We start from the raw sequence: 22,038 nt of genomic DNA, 5'->3' as shown, positions 1-22,038 counted from the left end.
GTCCTATGGTCTGACAGCACCATTGTGTTGTCTTGAATGCGAAAATCGCTTGACCAGCTTCAACCATTTGTACGCAACCGCATCAGCGAAATTCGTAACTACACCTCGGATTGCCAGTGGAACTATATACGACCCCAATCGAACCCTGCAGATATTGTTTCACGAGGACAACTACCAGAGGCACTGAGCAAAAACAGCCTTTGGTGGAACGGACCCGAGTTCCTTGGTGACATCCAGTATCAGGCTGACATGCTGGAAACTGTCCCAGATACGCTACTACCCGAGCTCAAAGTCATCGCAGCTACAGTTATGGTAAGAACAGAGCCATTTCCATTCCTGTCCAAGCATAGTAACTTCCGCAACCTTCAACGCATTATGGCGTATGTTCTGAGATTCATTCACAACTCCCGAAAAATGAATCGACTCGTCCGTGTGAAATCTCGTTACCTCACTATCAACGAACTACGACTAGCAACTGAGGCCATAACAAGAGCCATACAACAGAAGTATTTGGGTGACGAAATTAAACGTGTTCTATCCGGAAAACCGTGCAAACGAATTGGAAACTTGAGACCTTTTTACAACGATGGTTTACTTCGTGTTGGAGGTAGGTTGGACAAATCATCTCTTCCGTTCGCAGCCAAGCATCGAATTATTTTGCCCAACAAAATCCGACCACCAAAGCGTTCGTCCGTATGATGCATGTGGAACTATTGCATGTAGGACAGAGCGGCCTTATCAATGCACTACGTCAGCGATATTGGCTCCTCAATGCTCGTTCCGTGATTCGTCAAATAACTCGAAGTTATGTTCACTGTTTCCGTACAAATCCGACAGATAGTTCGCAACTCATGGGTAATCTCCCTCAGATGTGAACTTTTGTAATAATACGCCGAGGCTTAATACAGCAGCTGCATTCCGACAACGCCACAAATTTCAAAGGAGCACAGCACGAACTTCATGAGATCTTCCGTCAGTTTCAAGACCAACAGGCTTCTGGTCAAATTCACCAGTTTTGTCAAGAGCGCGAAATTTAGTGGCACTTCATACCTCCAGATGCTCCAGAGTTCGGCGGGCTATGGGAAGCCACAGTGAAATCTATAAAAACCCATTTGAAGCGAGTAGTAGGAAACGCCAAACTGACTTTCGAAGAGTTGGCTACGGTTCTCGATGAGATGGCTATACTCAATTCGCGACCTTTGTTCACAACTTCAAGATATCCTAGTAATCCACAGGTAATTACTTCAGCACATTATTTAGTTGGTCGTCATCTCATTGCCTTAGTGGAGCCATCTCTGGAAGACATAAAAGTGACCCGACTGGATAGGTGGCAACATTTAGAACTGATGCGCGAACACTTTTGGCGCTCATGGAGCCACGATTATCTCAGCACTCTTCAACCACGAAAAAAGAATCATCGAACCATGCCAAATCTTCGTCCTCATGCAAGAGAAGAACCTCCCGCCGCTTGGTTGGAAGCTAGGTCGAATCACAGCGGTCTTGCCTGGTGAAGATGGATTGGTACGCGCAGTGAATGTGTTTGTTGATGGTGCAACATATCGGCGACCAATAACCAAGATTTCCGTTTTACCGATTGACGACAACAAGACACCTAGGGAAAGCGATAGTAGTTAAACAAAAATTTTGATGCCTTGCATCACTCGGGGGAGAATGTTCCATCCAGGAACGATGTGTTTGAGTAAGCCACGCCTACTTTTATTGTATCGCGTTTTTTGTTGTTTTTGTTTTACGCGCTTCGCCAAGCTATAAAAGGGCAGCGCTCTGATTGCTGCGCAAGTTAGTTTTGTGTACGGCTCCATCAGTAAAAGTGTATAAGAATAATAAAGCTGTAGTTTAGTAACAGCAAGTGAATTCGATCCCGAAGAATCCTTGGAAACTAGGCGCATCGCAGTCAAAAGGTCCTTTTAAGGGCCAATTAAGTTGATTGATTCCACCTAGCGATTGCTTCCTATTCGCCAGTTCACCGAAATCCTAACAACTATAATTAGGGGATTTTTTGTTCCAAAATATACAGAGTCCGCAGACAGAATCAATGTGTTTGTTCGGTGACTTACGTACTTTTATTTTCAGCCTTCCCTGGGAATCTATTCTTAGAAATATATTCAACAACACTCGAAAAAATATCGTTTATATTTGGCGATATTATACCTGTAGAATTTTTTGTGCAAACGACACGTATTTGACAAAGCACAAGCTTATCGTTCTTGTTGGAGAAGCACCAAGAATTTCTCGTAATGCGTCAAAGTCAGAATTAACTCTGTATCTTATTTAACTCTGATTAAATCAAATTTATAATATGGATCTGGGAAAAACCTCCCAGATGGTCTCGAGGTACGATGCTGGCCTAACAAGCCAGTCGTCGTTGGTTCGAGTCTCGGCTCGGCAGAGACTGTTAGTGTCAGTAGGATCGTAGCGCTAGCCCCGCAATTGTCATGTACACTAAACAGTTGGCTGGGAAGTCTGTGCATAACAAACAGAAGGTCAAGTTCCGAATCGGAATGTAGCACCACCAAGGCTTTGCTTTTTAATATGAATCTTACTTTCAAAATAATATGGGAGCCCTTACGAAAGTTCATTAATTGGCAAACATAAGAAAATATGTTAAACAAAATTATAAACAAGTTTCAGCAAAAAAAATCGTAGCAATCAACAATTCCATATTTGTTTTTTGCTTGACATTTTTTTTTCATTTGCCTACAATTATTCGCTGTATTACGAAGACAGCTAATAAACGTTTATTATGGTAAAGTTTAAAATAATAAAATATCATCTAACAATTTTAAAATACCATAAAGAATTCGGAAAGAATCTTGGTAAATGGACCAAAAATTCATAAGCATTCACCGGCCCTTACTCTTCTATAAATTTGTATATTTGGGAATTCAAACTTTCGATACTATCCGGTCACGATTATTTAGTGAATATCGAATATAATATATAATAAATATAACTTATAACCGTTGCAAAAATGTACAATTCTTGTTGAGTTTTTTATGGTAATCATATTTTTGAGATAAACTTCCAATCAGCAGCAAATCGAGCGAATAAAGAAGGGTTTTGACAGCAGTTAGTGCGCTTTCAGGTCAAAACGAGGTGAGCTGGTGAAATAAAGAAATTCGCTAAGTGATCAACACTAGATTTCATTTTTTTAATAACACCCAACTAAACTAAACTATAAAATCCAGCTCTTCCAAGTTCTTACAGTCTGCTCTTATACTGCTACAATGTTGATACCAGACTTCCACCTCTCCAACAAAATTGTCAACTTCGTAAAAAAATACGAAAGCATCGGTTTTGCGCATGAGCTCTTCCAACGACATGCGTATTACGTTAGCGGGATGCATCAAGGACAACGCGTAGATAGGTGCACTATCTTCACCGAACCGTGTTTCCAGTGAGGTTACAAGAGAACCTAGGGAGGGAATTGCCACAGCTCGGTTCCAACACTCCAAGCTAGTTGATGCGAGCGGATTTGCCCGGTACTTTTACCGCTGCAAAAGTGGATCAACTGAAAAACTTGTGCAATTCCACACAGGGCAAGCATTTCAAAATCAATTTTTGAAACTTTACACAAATGTTTCTATAGGTTAAAGATGTCGTTTTGTGCTATTAGAGTTATTTAAAACAACATTCTACACCTATGTCAACATGTAGGAGAGGGGGGGGGGCGGTCTGACCCTTTCTGGGTACGCCTATGCTTCTATTATTTTACAAAGCCTCGAAATTAAAAAAAAAACGAGCATCGCCTAAATAAAAGAAAAATGTGATTTTGAAGCAGAAAGTTCGGTAAAAATAAATTTAAATGAACTCCCCCGGCCGGGACTCGAACCTACGACAACTTGTTAGGCTAGCATCGTACCTCGAGACCAGCTGGAAAGAATAGTGTAAATTTTCTAAAACATATTGACTCGTCTCATACCTTGTTAATCTCGATTAGTAACAGCATTTCTATTTCATCAGAATCAACAATAGCAATTCTGATCGTCTTAAAACGTCAATAAAGGTTAATAATGAGTTTAGTAAAGTTAGTATGTAATTTTACAAGGTTGCGCAAAATGAACAAGGTAGAAAGTGTGACTCAGACTTAGAAAAGTTTTTTTTTTCATTCAAACGGGAGTAAAGTAGTTTAATCGACCAAAACACCAGGCTGTTGATACCGGAGGTTGTGGGTTCGTATCCCGTCTGGATGAGGAAAATTTTCTCTAAGTACAATTCACACCTTCTGTCCTTGTTCATTTTCCGCATCCTCTTAAAATTACATACATTGTCCACTTTACTAAACTTACGATGTAAGTCATAAGACAAAAATGTAATTAGTTCGTAAAGGTTAACAATGAGAGTTCTATTTCAAATGTCATGACAAGCATTCTATATGATTACTAAAAATATTTTTTTCTATTTTTGTAGCTCAAAAGACTGTGGAAATCGCAAGGAGAGAAAATCTAAAGACGCGGATATTCCAGGAAGGCTAAAAAAAGAAGAAATATCAGTCACTTTCGATGCAGAACTACCTGTTATAACTGATATTTCAATAGATAGTGGTCTCAGTAGGGAAGTAGATGTCCTCAAAGACAGTGTCACGAGTTGTGATGAAAAAAATCATGAAACTGAGTGATAGTGTACAATAATCATTTCATAACATAATAATCCTTTGAATTGTATACTTTATTATTTGAATAATATATACATAAGTATAATGAGGTCTGAAGTCCTAGTATGTGTGCTACCAATACAACAGTAGATTTTAATAGGCATAAGACATTATTGATTTTTTTTCGTGGAAAGTAAAAACTAACGAAAACTTATTACATTGTTTGAATGTCCAGATAGACTAAAAATTTAGCATTGTTTTGAAATAATTGTGATCTACTTCGAAAAACCTGTCACCTTGCCCTACAATATAGCAATCGTACTCGCTATTAATTATCTCGAATGTGTGAAGTTTATGCGAATTTTCACTTTGAATATTATTGTCTTCTAGCTTCATTTCAAATTTTAACCCTAAAGCTCTTGGGATAAGTGTACACTTATCTTGACATGACATGAGATCGTCCATTTCAATCCTTTTAGCTGCATCAATTTTGAGTTGATCGAATTGTTCCAAGTATTTATGTCGATCACTTATTTTTCCAGGTATTTTTTTAATATCTGATTTTATATATTCCCTATAGGTTCGAATGATGCGTTCATTTTCATTTACATTAGCATCTGCAGCCAAATTTAAAGATTGAATTTGCATTTCGTTGTCATCAACTGGCATCTGTTTCAAAAGAAAAAAAATCCTGTCACTTAAAAGAGATGGATGCATATATCGTTTTCGTTTTTGCGGTGTAGCTACCCCGCGGACTACACTTTGTCCTATCACTGTTTTTTTTACATTTTCCGGACTACCCTTTTTCTGTCCCGGACAGTCCGCGCAAGAAACAGAGTGCAGTTTTGAAGACACCAACACATTCACACGTATGTGTCAAAATAAAAAAAAAATGTGTCAAAATCGGTTTGCTTTGATTATCGTTCTTCGCGTGTCAAACATCAGGTTCAATTTTATTTATTTTATTTTGTTATTTGGTAGTTTTTCATTAAATTGGCAAATTTTTCGTACAGTAGCACAAATGCGATAAAAGACAATGGCGATAATGACCAAAACAAAAGTGACAGTTACCTCTGGTATTACGCACACCATTGCAACTGCTCGGAAAGTGTTTTTTTTTTCAGCTGCAAAGCGTAGTCCGGGACGGGATAGTCCTGCCGTAAAAACGAATTCGACAATAGAAACTCTCTACAACGTAATGAAACCGGCAAGACTTACCGCTTGCAATGTTTTGATCATTTCATAACATGCTGCCTGTTTGGCACCTTTTTTTGTTTTATGAACTCCTTGTCGAACAATTTTTCCAATACGGCATTCATATTCGAATTCTGGTGCATGCGACGGGCCAGAACTTCTGACACATTCAAATTCAGGAAGAGGAAAATTTCGCTGAACACAAATGTCTCGTACTTCTGTTACTTTATCTGACAGAAACATACTCAGTTGCCGGTCTTCATGCATGTCAGTGTCACCTTGCTGTAACAGCTCTTTAAGCAGTCTCAAAGCAGCATCATGCTTGGAATCTTTTTTCGAGCGCCCAAACCCGGTGCTCGATAGTCCAAGTGCCTTGACAGATGTGGTGAATATTTTAGAGTTAGGCACAGTGTTATCTAGTTCTTCACCAGTGCACTCGTAGATGGGATGAATAGTCTTACGAGCCGCACATAGTTCTTGTAGTTCTGTAACCGGAGTTTTATTTCTCAATGGAGTTTTAATCGACATTGAGTATGTAAGATAGGAACGAAAAACTTATTGTACTTATATCGAATTTCTTTATTCTACCAGCTAGCAATAGGATTGGTCGATCTTAAATCGATCTAAAAAAATCGATCCTTCCCGTCTCGATTTTCAAATTTTCGGATCGATTCCTTAGCACTGGAAAAATCGAAAAGATCGTTAGTTTTTCGATTTGATCTTTTCGATCTTTTTTTTCATTTTGATCGCTTTGCAGTGACTCCCGTCTTCTGCAATAAGCCCCATAATATTGTCGCCCCAGTAGAAAGTCGAGTTTTTAGACTAGCGACATTCGATTTTTCTCGCATATCGTACAATTTACCTAACGTTGGAAATAGTGCGCTGTATAGCAAATCAGTTGCGCTATACAGCGCACTACTTCCGACGTTAGGTATAATGTACGGCATGAAAAAAAAACGATTGTCGCTGGTCGACAACTCCAATTTTTAACTAAATGCATATTATCATTATGAATAATTCAAGTGATTTCGAGATATATTTTTTATTCTCACATACACTGGCGTTAATAATTCAATTTTCAAAAACAGGCGGTTGCACACCGACCATCCTATAATAATTGCTATCTTGTATCACATTCCAGAAATAATAAAGCAAAAGTGTGATATTTTGACGTAATATACTTTGAATGATATTTCGACACACTAAATACATAATTTTTAAAGCGCCACAAAAAAGGGCATTAGGGCATCCTTAACAGTGCGGTACCATTTAAGTTGTTATGGCGGCTGTGTACAGCGCGGCTATTTTGCTCACTCACCCGTTTTCACACCGGTCGTTGCTATCGTTTCAGTTTGACGTTTCATCCAGCATAAACCTTTAGCAGCGCTGTTATCGGGCTGCTAAATTTGAGAGCGCGATGCTTCCCGGAAGCTCGGCTACTATTTCTCTAGCGCGTTTAGCAGCGACCGGTACGGTGTGAAGTGATGATAGAGCGCTGCCAAACGGGGTATAGAAGCGCACCGTTAAGGATGCCCTTAGGGCATCCTTAACAATGCGGTACCATTTAAGTTGTTATGGCGGCTGTGTACAGCGCGGCTATTTTGCTCACTCACCCGTTTTCACACCGGTCGTTGCTATCGTTTCAGTTTGACGTTTCATCCAGCATAAACCTTTAGCAGCGCTGTTATCGGGTTGCTAAATTTGAGAGCGCGATGCTTCCCGGAAGCTCGGCTACTATTTCTCTAGCGCGTTTAGCACCGACCGGTACGGTGTGAAGTGATGATAGAGCGCTGCCAAACGGGGTATAGAAGCGCACCGTTAAGGATGCCTTTAAGAAATCAATCCAACAGAGATCGATTCCGCGGCTACGATTTATTGGCGGATCGATCCAAGGACAATTCAGATGAATCGATCCTTAAGATTCCTTTCTATTTGTATTTGTCAGCTAGCTGGCATCTCTATCTTATTTGCTTTGCTCCGTTAGGAGCTAACATCACTGCGGATCCGCAATTTGCGGGCCCCATTGACAGATGCTATGTTATGCGTATGAAAAGTGGCGGTGATATGCTATCTCGTTTACACACACGCTGAGATGTTAGTCCTCGAAACATGGCGGGATGCCAGCTAGCTGGTATTTGTATTTTGGTCAGGGATACCAGATGTGCAGATTTGTATGCAAAACGCAGATTTTTAGGGTCCATGTGCAGATTTTTATTGATTCGTAGATTTTTGCAGATTTTCCATAGTTTCTGCAGATTTCTGTCAGAGTCTCCTAATATTTGCGCAGATTTTCTCAAAATGTGTGCAGACTTTTGCCTGCGCGAGCGAATTTTTTTCAAATCACGAATAGATTTTTTTTTCAGATTTCAGGCAGATTTTCCCGGGTTTTCGAGCAGTTGCAGACATTTTTCAAAAACATCTGGCATCTCTGATTTTGGTCGATTCATCTGACAATTTTGATATTATCTACATGAAAATCTTAAATCTAAAACTATTGCAACATCCCAAACCTTGAGATTATTATGCCAAAAGCACGTGAGGAAACATTTCCGAAATCGAATAAATCTTCGACCAACGAGAAGGTACGGATGCATGACGTCAGTGGCTCAAAAAAGCCGTACAAGGTCCGATGAGACCTAGTTGTCAGTAAGTTTGACGAACGAAGCAGTCTACTTGGTGCTCGAAAATCAAGGTGAAAAAGCAAAACCGGGGCATCAAGTTCATTGTTCAGCAGCTTGGCTAAGAAGGTAGCTAGTTGAATCTTCCGCCGACTCTCCAGTGTATCCAAATCCAACAGCTTACAACGGTCTTCGTAGCAGGGAAGATTATTGGGTCTACTCCAGGGTAAATGTCTCAGAGCGATACGTACAAACCTTCGTTGAACGCGTTCTATTCTGTTTTTCCAGCACAGGTCATAAGGATTCCAGATGATGCAGGCATTTTCAAGGATTGGCCGAACTAATGCACAATACAATGCTTTCAAGCAGTATGGATCTGTAAAGTCTCGAGCAATTTTGGTGATGAAACCAAGTTGTTTCGAGGCTTTGGATATGACAGCAGTATAATGTTGATTGAAAGTGAGCTTATGATCCAACAAAACTCCAAGATCGTTGATCTGATCTACGATCTTCTATGAAGATCGCCCAATCTTATAAGATGCAATGCGGATCGAAAACAGGGATACCAAATGTGCAGATTTGTCTTCAAAACGCAGATTTTTGGAGTCCGTGTGCAGATATTTATTGATTTGCAGATATTTAAAGTTTTTCTACGGTTTCTGCAGATTTTTGTCAAAGTCTCCTTATATTTACGCAGATTTTCTTAAAATGTGTGCAGATTTCTACAGACTTTTGCCTGCGCGAGCGAAATTTTTTCGGATCACAGATAGATTTTTTTCGGATTTCTAGCACATTTTTCCGGTTTTTCGAGCAGTTGCAGACATTTTTCAAAAACATCTGGCACATCTCTGTCTTAGCGGCTCACTATCAGGGAAACCAGATGTGCAGATTTGTCTGCAAAACGCAGATTTTGCAGATTTTTGTCAAAGTCTCCTCATATTGAGACTTTCTCAAAATGTGTGCAGATTTTCGCAGACTTTTGCCTGCGTGAGCGAAATTTTTTCGAATCACAGATAATTTTTTCAAGCAGGTTTTTTTTCCGGTTTTTCGAGCAGTTGCAGACATTTTTCAAAAACATCTGGAATCTCTGCTCACTATTCCATATTCAGCCAGATGCAGTGTAAACAAAATCGATATTCGGGTTATTCGCGTTGAAAGAGATTTTGAAGGCTGTTCGCACTTAACACGCTCGTAAATAAAAACTCATGAACTGAGCAACTCTGACTCAGTTTAGAACGATGTTCGTAGACGTCAAAAAATGAGTAGAAGTCCTTTTTGATTTTGAGTAACTTTGACTCACTTTTTGGGTTCCCTTCATATAACTTTTTTCTGAGTAACGTCGCATATAACGACGTCCATTTTGATAGGTGATTATGATGTGCTTCAGTTTGTGATATATGTTTTTTAATTGTGTGCGCCTCAGAAGGCATTATAACTGTTTACTTTTATTACAAGGTAATTATTGATGAACATGTGGTGTCGTTTATTGGTCGTGGCGGATTTCTAGCCAGAAATGAAACTGAACTGTACCCAAAAACTGAGTAATGTCGTACTCAAATTTTGAGTAATAATGACTCATTTTAAAGACGCCTAGTGTTACTCAGTTTTGAGTATTTGTGGAGTTACTCAATTCAGGAGTTGTTCCACTTTTTACGAAAATGCGTCAAATGTTACTCATTTTAGAGTTATTATTTACGAGCGTGTATGTGAACACTCATGCAATTGTCAAAATGTGCGTGATGACCAGGGTTGCCAAAGTTCCAGTTTAAACTGGATTCTCACAGTTTTTTTCAAGTGATCCAGTCAAACAGTTTAATTCCAAAATCTTCCAGTTTTTTCAGATGTTTGCCAGTTTTATCTAGTTTTTCATTTACTCAAGCTCCGATTGGTTTTCGGAAATATTTTTAAAACGTAAATTTTGTAGATTGATATATTATTATGACAATTCTTAACAGCATTTTCAATATACAATCTTCTCACACGAAACACGGTCAAATAAAAGACTGCATGACATGGTTGAGGTAAAACCAAACAAATAGGCTTTGATAGACCATACAAAAATCTATTTATTTTCGGTTGCGTAGCAGTTACAAAAATGTTGGAGGAACAAGATACCAAAAGATAGCGAAGTTAGAAATTATTGAAATTTCAACTTCACTGATGTAACGGAAGGAAATGTTGAAATGTTAATACTTTTGTTAAAGATAAAAGTAAATGGAAAAGCTCTATTTTCTTAATTTAGATAAATTGATTGCGTAATTTTAAATTTTGCCGCTGTTAGAGGAAATTTTTTAGTCCATAATTCTAACAAAATGTAAGCCCAAAACAAAACAGTTTTGATTAAAATGAGTAATTTTTTGCGAAGAGTTATCTCTTTAGATGTTGCATCCAAAACTGACACTGGATTCAATCCCCATAACAGAAAATCTCTCTCACAATCATATTTTTGCTTTTTTGAAATTTATTCGGGATCCAGTTTTCCCCAGTTTTTTCTTCAGCCTTTTTCTAGTTAAATCAAAAATTTTATTGGCAACTCTGGTGATGACAAAAGCAAAAATATTTCCTTCCTCTCGCAGGCAAAAACCAAACAAATATCAACAACACCGTCAACGCGTATAGGAAAATTTTCATTGTTTAAATTTGGATCTATTATAATAAATAAACGACGCAATGTCTCGTGGTCCTGGTCCAATTCCAAATAGATGGCTTTATTGTCCACGTCAATCTGATACGCTAATAGCCGGAAAGTTTTTAGCGTTCAAAACTCCATTAAAAGAAGATTTTGAATCTCAGATGCCAGCCGAATGTTGTTTTACACCTGAAATGCTCTTTCAATTGATGAAAACTTATAATGTAAGTAGTAACATCTTAATATTTTTTATGCAGATATTTGATTATTTGACCGCAGGTGAAAATTGGGCTTTGGATAGATTTGACTAACACAGACCGGTTCTATGATCGTTACGAGATTGAACGGAACAAGTGCAAATATGTAAAATTGCAGTGTCTTGGTCACGAAGAAACTCCAACGCCTCAACAAACTAATGCGTTTATTGAACTTGTGGACGAATTCAATAAAGACCATCCTATGGAAATTGTTGGAGTTCACTGTACTCACGGTTTCAACCGAACGGGATTTTTAATTGTGTCATATATAGTAGAGAAGTTAGATTGGTCAGTAGAGGCCGGATTATCTGCATTTGCTAAAGCTCGACCTCCAGGTATCTATAAGGCTGATTATATTAAGGAGTTATTTCGACGATATGAAGATGAGAGTGATGCTATACAAGCACCCGCTATTCCAGAATGGGGCAATCGTAAGTATATTCAACTTTAAAGGTATCTAATCAAATCCTTAATTATATGATTTGGAGTTTGACCCATGGCTCGTGGACCCCCACACTTTGGGGGCTCCCACAAAAGATCACTTCTAATATTTTTTTAATATTATACTTATTTATTTACATCTATCATATGTAGACTGTTTATTTTAGTTTAACTTAGTTTATTTGACACGGCACGATACATTTTTCGTTTTACTGAGCCAAATACGATAAGTATTAATTCTAGTTAGCAGGAAAAAGAGGGAGGCGCTTTTTTTAATTCTCGCGACCCACTACGAACAAGTGGGGATTTATAGTGAGAGGAGAGGAAATATAATTTTGACTTAAAACTATTTTGGAACTTAAAAATCTTATTGTTTTTCAACTGGTAGAGCAATAATATTCTTGTTTGTTGTTGGCTTAAACGATTTGAGTAAGCATAGATAAAGGCTCTTTGTATCCGTGTCTCCAGCACACTTTATCTGTATCTGTTAGCTGACAAATAGACAAGAGAATTTCTAATTTTAATGTTAGCATTCTTCAGAAAGCAGTATAACTGTGTCATGTACTGCAAATCACCGCTTCCCACAATTTCTCTAACGGGTACGTTCGGGTGTTTTTCTCGGGCCCGAAGGGAATCTATAAGCTCGGACCTAACACCACAGAATTCGGTACACGACCAAAATACATGCTCGATGTCATGGTAGCCATCGCCACAAACACAGTGATTACTTTCAACAAGCCCTATACGAAAGAGATGCGTGTTTAACGTGTAGTGATTGGACATAAGTCTTGACATCACGCGAATGAAGTCCCGACCGACATCAAACCCCTTGAACCATGCTTTCGTCGATACCTTAGGAAAAATGGAATGTAGCCACCGTCCCAGTTCATCTGAGTTCCATGATGATTGCCAACTGTTGAGTGTTCTCTGACGCAAAATGCTATAAAATTCATCATAAGCAATTGGCCTTTCATAAATATTGCCATCAATAGTGTAGAATCTTCCCAGGGACAACGTTCTCAAGCGTTATTAGAAATCACGGGTAGACTTCGTTAGCGGTGAAATTTTCGTGGAAAACACCGAAGCCAGTGGACTCATCTAGATTAGATCCGTCGGTGTAAAACCTTCTATCACAACTAACATGTTTAAACTTATTGGAAATAATCTTAGGGATCTCTTGCGGTCGTAATTGATCCGGGATACCAGTAATGTCTTGTTTCATGATGGTGTCGAAGAATAAAGCATTATAAGAAGTATCTAAAAGTGCGAAATTGAAAGGAACGTATGAAGAAGGGTTAATATCTTGAGCCATATAGTCAAAATATAAAGTCATAAATCTGGGTTGAGATTGAAGGTCGACCAACCCCTCGAAATTTTCAACTACTAATGGGTGCAAACTGTGCACCGAATTAGCAACCGGTAAGAGAGACAGATTCCAAAAACGTTGTTTCAACGTAAGAATACCCGCTAGCACTTCAAGACTCATCGTGTGGGTCGACTGCATGCAGCCCAAGGAAATACGCAAACAACGATATTGTATTCTTTCTAGTTTTATAATGTGTGTTTTCGCAGCGGAGCGAAAACAGAAACAACCGTATTCAAGAACTGACAGTATCGTTGTTTGGTTTAACCTTAAAAGGTCTCCTGGGTGGGCACCCCACCAGGTTCCGGTAATCGTACGAAGAAAATAATCCTCTGTTGGTATTTTCGTGAAAGATACCTAATATGACAAGCCCAGGTGCATTTAGAGTCAAACCAGACCCCGAGATATTTAGCAACTAAAACCTGAGTGAGTTCGTCCCTTTGCCCCGGCGGAAGCCAAATTGAGTATCTGAAAGTAAACCATTTGTTTCGACCCATTTGTCTAACCGTAAGAGGATCATTTTCTCCATTAATTTCTAGAGGTAAGAGAGCATAGCAATCGGCCTATAAGAACTGTGATCAGAGGCAGGTTTTCCGCGTTTTCGAAGAGCAATGACTTCTACATCCCTCCAGTCGTGCGGAACAATGTTTAGCTCAAGAAACTTGTTGAATAAGTCCAACAAGCGTCTTTTTGCAGAGTCGGGTAGATTCTTAAACAAGTTGAACTTGATTCTATCCAGCCCTGGAGCTTTATTGTTGCACCAGAGGTGAGCCATTAAAAATTATAACATCGATAATGGAGGCTCTTCCGTATTTGCTAAAAACGCGCCGCGAAAGGTCTTCTGTTCCGGTACAGAGTCCGGACAGACCTTTTTGGCAAAATCGAGTATCCAGCGGTCTGAATATTCCTCACTCTCATTCGAAACGTTACGATTCCGAATGCGTCTGGCGGTATCCCAAAGAGTGCTAATCGCTGTTTCCCTCGACAACGCGTTTACAAATCGCCGCCAGTATCTGCGTTTTTTGCTTTCATTAAGCACTTCGTCTGCCTGTCCAGTACCTCGTACCTTCGAAGCAGCTTAACAGAGCCGTACTTCCGGTAGTCCTTATACGCCGAGGACCTTCGCGCGTACAGTTCAAAGCACTCTTTGTCCCACCACTTGGTGGGAGGACGCCGTCTAATTGTTACCCCGGGTATCGGTTTCCTCTGAGCTCGAGTCACGGCGTCGATGATCAAGCCAGAAAGGAACGCGTATTCTTCCTCCGGAAGAAGTCCTCGAGAGACTCGATGGATTCCGTTATAATCGCCTCATAAGACTTCCAATCAATATTACGAGTAAGGTCGTATGAAATATTGATTGGGTCCGTGAGAGTTGAACCATTAGCAATTGAGATGACGATTGATAAGTGATCACTACCGTGGAGATCGTTGATTACTTTCCACTGGCAATCTAATGCTAGTGATGTCGAGCAAAGGGATAGGACGAGCAAGCTTTCACTTGCTGGAGGATTAGGTACACGTGTTGCTTTCCCAGTATTCAAAAGTGTCATATTGAAGTCGTCGATTGAGTTACAAAGTAAAGAAGATCAGTTGTCGTCGTACAGGGACCCCCATACTGCCGGTACCCAGATAACTGTCCCATAATGAAAAACAACATGTTGAGAAAACGGCGATTTAATATTATCCGTGAATTTTTTGATTTCCAGCTATTTTAAGTATTTACATCCAAAACCAATGACCAGAATAGTTTCATGGCACCATAAGTTCAACGTTGAGAACAAAAAGCCATGGATGGGATTGGTTTTACGTTACATAATTAAAAAAAAAATAATATGGGCCAAAATATGCGGGTACATTTCAAAAGTACTCGCATATTTTGTCCCATCACATATAAATTCAACCAGCAATCGGCAGTATCACTGGCAACGTAGATTGTACTACAGAAAAACAACATTAGTATAGTTAACTGAATGACATATTTCTATATGCCTAAAATTATCCGATATACAATAATCTGGAGCAAAATTATATGTCGAACTCAAAAGTGACAAAAATCATTATGGGACAGTTATGCGGGTAACGGCAGCATAGCGAACAGTGAGAAATAAAATCTCCCAATGTCAAAAAATGGCACGGGAGCAACTCTCAGTAAGCTGTCCAATCCGCACGGATAGAGGAATATGTAGCGAAACAAGGTATAGGTCTTTTTTTTTGTTCATCTATAATTTATTTGACACGGCACAAATACAATTTAATGTTTAACGACGCCAATTATATCTGGTAGCTTACTTTCTAAAGTATCTTAATAACTAAAAGCAAATTTTTTATCCTCGCTGCCGACTACGAGCTGAAACTAAATGTAACTTAAAGCTATAATATTTTGCATTGAAAGCACTGGTTTACTGTATGATGGTTTTCATTGCCATAGGTAAGCACATGTTCCGCTGCTGGGCCAAGATATTACGGACTGGCAGCCCTGGAGCTTTATTGTTGCACCAGAGGTGAGCCATTAAAAATTATAACATCGATAATGGAGGCTCTTCCGTATTTGCTAAAAACGCGCCGCGAAAGGTCTTCTGTTCCGGTACAGAGTCCGGACAGACCTTTTTGGCAAAATCGAGTATCCAGCGGTCTGAATATTCCTCACTCTCATTCGAAACGTTACGATTCCGAATGCGTCTGGCGGTATCCCAAAGAGTGCTAATCGCTGTTTCCCTCGACAACGCGTTTACAAATCGCCGCCAGTATCTGCGTTTTTTGCTTTCATTAAGCACTTCGTCTGCCTGTCCAGTACCTCGTACCTTCGAAGCAGCTTAACAGAGCCGTACTTCCGGTAGTCCTTATACGCCGAGGACCTTCGCGCGTACAGTTCAAAGCACTCTTTGTCCCACCACTTGGTGGGAGGACGCCGTCTAATTGTTACCCCGGGTATCGGTTTCCTCTGAGCTCGAGTCACGGCGTCGATGATCAAGCCAGAAAGGAACGCGTATTCTTCCTCCGGAAGAAGTCCTCGAGAGACTCGATGGATTCCGTTATAATCGCCTCATAAGACTTCCAATCAATATTACGAGTAAGGTCGTATGAAATATTGATTGGGTCCGTGAGAGTTGAACCATTAGCAATTGAGATGACGATTGATAAGTGATCACTACCGTGGAGATCGTTGATTACTTTCCACTGGCAATCTAATGCTAGTGATGTCGAGCAAAGGGATAGGACGAGCAAGCTTTCACTTGCTGGAGGATTAGGTACACGTGTTGCTTTCCCAGTATTCAAAAGTGTCATATTGAAGTCGTCGATTGAGTTACAAAGTAAAGAAGATCAGTTGTCGTCGTACAGGGACCCCCATACTGCCGGTACCCAGATAACTGTCCCATAATGAAAAACAACATGTTGAGAAAACGGCGATTTAATATTATCCGTGAATTTTTTGATTTCCAGCTATTTTAAGTATTTACATCCAAAACCAATGACCAGAATAGTTTCATGGCACCATAAGTTCAACGTTGAGAACAAAAAGCCATGGATGGGATTGGTTTTACGTTACATAATTAAAAAAAAATAATATGGGCCAAAATATGCGGGTACATTTCAAAAGTACTCGCATATTTTGTCCCATCACATATAAATTCAACCAGCAATCGGCAGTATCACTGGCAACGTAGATTGTACTACAGAAAAACAACATTAGTATAGTTAACTGAATGACATATTTCTATATGCCTAAAATTATCCGATATACAATAATCTGGAGCAAAATTATATGTCGAACTCAAAAGTGACAAAAATCATTATGGGACAGTTATGCGGGTAACGGCAGCATAGCGAACAGTGAGAAATAAAATCTCCCAATGTCAAAAAATGGCACGGGAGCAACTCTCAGTAAGCTGTCCAATCCGCACGGATAGAGGAATATGTAGCGAAACAAGGTATAGGTCTTTTTTTTTGTTCATCTATAATTTATTTGACACGGCACAAATACAATTTAATGTTTAACGACGCCAATTATATCTGGTAGCTTACTTTCTAAAGTATCTTAATAACTAAAAGCAAATTTTTTATCCTCGCTGCCGACTACGAGCTGAAACTAAATGTAACTTAAAGCTATAATATTTTGCATTGAAAGCACTGGTTTACTGTATGATGGTTTTCATTGCCATAGGTAAGCACATGTTCCGCTGCTGGGCCAAGATATTACGGACTGGCATATTGGGTTGTCTCCTTCGGGACCTGAGAGTATCGTGCGGGTCTAGTTGCTGTTTCCGGATCCGGGGTCTTAACGTGTTCTTGTCGTTTGGTTGGATGTAGGCGGAAGGGAATAGGATTAAACTGGGGCGTGGATGGATTTCAGGAAAACGCATATAAGGGACATGTAGGATAGGTCACGGCTCGCCAAGACATCACGAACAGGAACAGCCGGCTGCCTACTTTCGGCCTGCAGGGAAGCTATTAATTTAGACCTGGCGTCACGGTGTACAGGGCATGACCAAACAACGTGCTCTATGTCGTGATAACCTTCACCACAGGCACAGATACCACTTTCCCCGTGCCCAACACGACGGAGATGCGCGTCAAATCTATAGTGATTGGACATAAGCCGGGACATCACGCAAATGAAATCCCGACCTACATCCAACCCCTTGAACCACGGGTTCGTCGACACCTTGGGGATTATGGAATGTAACCACCTTCCCAGTTCCCCTCTGGTCCAAGCATTTCCCCTCTGGTCCAAGCAGTCTCAGCATGATTGCCTCCGCACTTCCTGCAGTAGGTGGCTGTATGACCTAACTGCTTGCCGTTTTGGCAATGCATGACCCGCGGTACAAACAGGCGTACCCTGCCCAAAGAGTTGTAGTTCGGCAGTGCGGATCCGGCGAATGTTACCCGGAAGGAATCCGAAGGGAGGAATTTCTTCTTCCCTTCTTCGATGAATACTGAATGCAATTGCTTGCATTCGAGTATCTTTACATTTTGAATCAGGGGCTTCTTAGAACAGCCAACCCCGTGACGCAAAATGTCATCGACCGTGAGGTTTCCTTCGGTAACCTAGCAATGGGCGATATTGTATCAGTGTCAAAAATATCGATACTTTTGACACGATATTTCGATTTCGGGGATTGATACGCATGAGTACGATATTCGGCTGTATCGATGCTGAAAACCGCGATATTTGTATCGATATGTTTTATGCATACGTACCAGCTAGCTAACATCGCGCCATGTTTCAAGGGCTAACATCTCAGTGTGTAAACGAGATAGCATATCACCGCCACTTTTCATACGCTATGTTATGCTGTCTGTCAGTGTCAGTGGGGCCCACACATCGTGGATTCGCTGCGATGAAGCAAAGCAAATAAGGTAGAGATGCCAGCTAGTTGATACGAACTGTCAGTATAAATATCGCACAAGTCTATTTGCACTAGCAAAACTCAGATGGAAAAATAGAAAGAGAGAATGTTGTGAGCCAAACGAACTGTCAAAATCTGAGCCAAACGAACAAGAAAGGTAACAACATATTGAGAGGTATTGCAGTCAGATAAAAAATTTTTTTTTTTGAAGATTTGGACCACTTCGACCATTATTTTGATCTTTTGTGGTACAGATACAATATAGAACATGTTTATTGTCATGCGTTTTTCTTGTTCTAAAGAGCTTTCTGACAACTTAGTCACGCACGCTAAATTCGGGTTGTTTGCCTCATAAATAATTCTTGCTTTACTGGAAACTAAATATTCATTTTGTAAGATACTATCCATAAACAAATCACATAAAGTGACTTTCTAGTTAGCGAATGCAAATAAATATTTCGCAATCAATGCAAGCATTTTGACAGCACTTTGTTTGTCTCATTTCCCATTCGACTTACACGGTGTAAAGTGCGTCAATACATGCACGATTGGAGAGGTCTAGGCTAGACAATTAACCCTCTAGTGCCCAATGCCGCCATTTGGCGGGCTTCAGTCGAAGTTCCGAAAAGCTTTAATAAATACTTAAAAAGTGTTTATAATGGTTTATAATGATTTTATCGAAGTCCGTTTAGAAATTAATTTGGGCACTAGAGGGTTAATTAGAATGTTCCAAAATTGCATTATCACAGTGATTTTCAGCCGGAAGTTCACAAATCTTTTTTATAGCTAACAGAGTAATGATCTATTGTTGTGGTGAAAGTATTGACGGTCTTTGCGATGCACTTTATTACTCCTCAGGACTTTCATCGTCACCACCGGTTATACGAGTCAAATGAAAAGTCAGTCAACATTCAATTTGAGAAGAGATCCCTTTGATCTTTGACATGTAAAACCCAATTGCCAAATTGGCGGTTTTTTCATCGCCTATCTCTCTCTATCTCTCTCTCACACTCACTCTCTCTCTCTCTCTCTCTCTCTCTCTCTCTCTGTCTGAGTGTTTCTGGTTTGCACCTGTTGTTCACGAGGGAATGCGCTATGAGTTATAACATAGAGTACAACATAGAAACGTCAAGTTCAAAGTGTGTGCTCTTTTCTGTTTTCCTGCTCGTGTTTGTTCTAGATACGAAAAATTCGCGTTGCTTTCATTTCAAATAAAATGTTTATACATGAATTATGAATAGTTTTAGACGTTATTTTATTGGATAATTATCAAATGTCCTGACTCTACTACATCTACCCAAGAAGGCAATAGCTGAACTCCAACCGAAAGAGCGAAATAATGTTAACAATCCGATCGATATTACCGTTTTGGTTCAGGTTTGACATTTTTTTTTCATTGTTACTCTGTTAAATGTACAGCAAAGGGTAGGAAAAGTCATTCCCTAGGTTGTTTATCACGTCCCTTTTTCTCTCGTTTGCGATTACGATCGACCTTGGCGATCTTACCAGCATAACCAACGTTCTCGAAGTCTACTCCTGCTCGCACTCGGACGAAATCCTGTTCAGCACTGTGAAAGCGTGAGTGAGGACAAAAGCAAGTATATCACATTTTTTCTTCCGCAAAAACGGTTAAGAACCAAATAGTACCAGTAACGCTGGCAATACGGTTAGCTCCGTTCAAGGGGCAAGACAGCTTTTATCTGAGCTAGTCTTATGCTTGAGAGTAACTCTAATTTACTCAATATTATTCCGAATTTTTCCGATGATTCACATCTTTGATTATCTTGAGAACAAGAAAAATATATGACCGGTGAGACCAAGCAACATTCATGTTTATCAGAAAAACTCGAAAAAACTCGAAAAAACTCAAATTTACTCATTATTATCTGAGTTACTCTTTTGCTTGGGAGTAACTCTAATTTACTCAATATTACTACGAATTTTTCAGATGATTCACATCTTTGATTACTTTGAGAGCAAGAAATATATAAGAACGGTGGGACCGAGACTCACTCATGTGTATATTAGACTGGGACACGGTTATATGGAAAAAAAGCGATGGTGTTATTCTTTCGCTCTCATGCACTTTTCGTGTTCCTTATGGGTCCTATAACAACTCTGTAACTTTTCAGATCGATCGGTGAAACGCCCGATTTGCGCCCGATTTTTAAAGCTTCCATACGGTTTTTAATGGGACACTTTTTCAAAACATTTTCTATAGAGATGTCCAGTTGGCTCCTAAAAATATATCAATACATGATATTTATAGGAAATTTTCCTGGGAAAAACTTTTCTGAAGACCGCAAGGCGCTACCTTGCTTGTGAAAAAAGATTTTCACCCCAGACTGATTGAATATCTGACGAACAGCTCACCATTGAATTTTACTAGCAATACTGCTGCAGCATGCTGCTGTTGCAAATTCAACCATGTGATGAGAAATGATACCGCTTAAGGGGTTATATAAAAAAAATTTTATTACATTATCTTTAAATACAACATCTTGAGAACATTTCCACAAATTTTCATGAAGATCTGAGCAATAGGAAGGTAGTTAGAGCGATTTGTAACGCGCCTCGCCACGGCCGTATAAGCTAAACTTGAAACTTTACACGCGATTATCTCGGAATAGTTTTTTCCGGAAAATGACTTTACCGTGATCCTTGTTGCGCCATTTTTGTATGCCACCAGTCTGTGCGCGAATTCACCCCTGCAGAGAAACAACACTTTCACGAAGTGTCCTTTTGACTACTCTATACTACGGATGAGTTTAACCATAATAAAAACGCGTTGTTCATATTACACAGTTGAGTTCTTCTTTGCTCCGTAATTCCCTTATAAATACCCGGGTTTGATCCGGTTTCGTCGCCCACAGGTTATGGACCCAGACCACGCAAGAAAGGAGGAATAGTTTAAATCCGCGTGAAGGGTCACGGAACGGTTCGTGTTTTCGGCGGTTGATTGCGTCGTGAACGGTCGGTTGGATTCCTGTGAGTAGCAAAATGGCGGACTCGCAACGTTTTGCACTGCAGAAGTTAAACAACCACAACTACCAGTCGTGGAAGTTTAAGATGGAGATGATGCTGATTCGGGATGAAATTTGGCATGTAATCTCAGCGGCGGCACCGAACCCAGTGACAGAAGCTTGGACGAAGGCTGATTTAAAAGCTCGAGCGACAATCGGGCTGTGTATTGAAGATGATCAAACCAGCTTGGTGCGAAATTGTGCTACGGCGAAAGCAGCTTGGGATGTTTTAAAGGCATACCACGATAAGGGATCTGAGGTGTATTTACTAAAGAAATTAACACACCTGGAACTGGGTGAAAGCGACGATATGGAACTGCATTTACAAACGTTTTCGGATCTTTTACAACGGATCGCGGATATCGGTGATGCAATCCCGGAAAAGTTGCAAGTTGCTATGTTGCTTTGTTCACTGCCAGATTCTTTCAATTATTTGACAACGGCGCTAGAGCAGCGGCCACGGGAAGAGTTAACGCTGCAGCTAGTTAAATCGAAATTGTTAGCGGAATAAGAAAAGCGACGGGAACGAAGCAGTGCCGCTGGTTCCAGTAGC

General features: G+C 39.9%; 3 protein-coding genes across 6 annotated transcripts in view; 2 read left to right on the top strand and 1 right to left on the bottom strand.

Annotated features, from left to right (window-relative positions):
* LOC129718610 (cell division cycle and apoptosis regulator protein 1-like) overlaps positions 1 to 4,863 on the top strand; it is a 398,517-nt gene extending 393,654 nt beyond the window's left edge. Inside the window, exon 10 of one of the 2 annotated variants that reach the window (XM_055669541.1) lies at positions 4,429 to 4,863. In XM_055669541.1, coding sequence (XP_055525516.1) covers positions 4,429 to 4,636 — 208 coding nt within the window. In that variant the 3' untranslated portion in view covers positions 4,637 to 4,863. The remainder of the gene's footprint in view (positions 1 to 4,428) is intronic. The other variant, XM_055669542.1, reaches the window with a different exon arrangement.
* Positions 1 to 6,415, bottom strand: part of LOC129718611 (double-stranded RNA-binding protein Staufen homolog) — a 90,581-nt gene extending 84,166 nt beyond the window's left edge. Inside the window, exons 1-2 of one of the 3 annotated variants that reach the window (XM_055669545.1) lie at positions 5,831 to 6,415; positions 5,684 to 5,766 (exon numbers count right to left, since the gene is read on the bottom strand). In XM_055669545.1, the coding sequence (XP_055525520.1) occupies positions 5,692 to 5,766; positions 5,831 to 6,334 (579 nt within the window). In that variant the 5' untranslated portion in view covers positions 6,335 to 6,415 and the 3' untranslated portion in view covers positions 5,684 to 5,691. The other 2 variants (XM_055669543.1, XM_055669544.1) reach the window with 2 other exon arrangements.
* Positions 6,416 to 10,969: 4,554 nt separating this feature from the next.
* The window catches only part of LOC129719029 (mRNA-capping enzyme), a 217,950-nt gene continuing 206,881 nt past the window's right edge, over positions 10,970 to 22,038 (top strand). The window contains exons 1-2 of the mRNA XM_055670367.1: positions 10,970 to 11,277; positions 11,333 to 11,741. Of these exons, the coding sequence (XP_055526342.1) occupies positions 11,095 to 11,277; positions 11,333 to 11,741 (592 nt within the window). The 5' untranslated portion in view covers positions 10,970 to 11,094. The remainder of the gene's footprint in view (positions 11,278 to 11,332; positions 11,742 to 22,038) is intronic.

The sequence above is a fragment of the Wyeomyia smithii genome, chromosome 1 (assembly GCF_029784165.1).
Source record: "Wyeomyia smithii strain HCP4-BCI-WySm-NY-G18 chromosome 1, ASM2978416v1, whole genome shotgun sequence".
NCBI classification, from domain to species: Eukaryota; Metazoa; Arthropoda; class Insecta; order Diptera; family Culicidae; genus Wyeomyia; species Wyeomyia smithii.
Note: the sequence above shows the minus strand (reverse complement) of the source record. Positions and strands in the feature narration are given on the sequence as shown.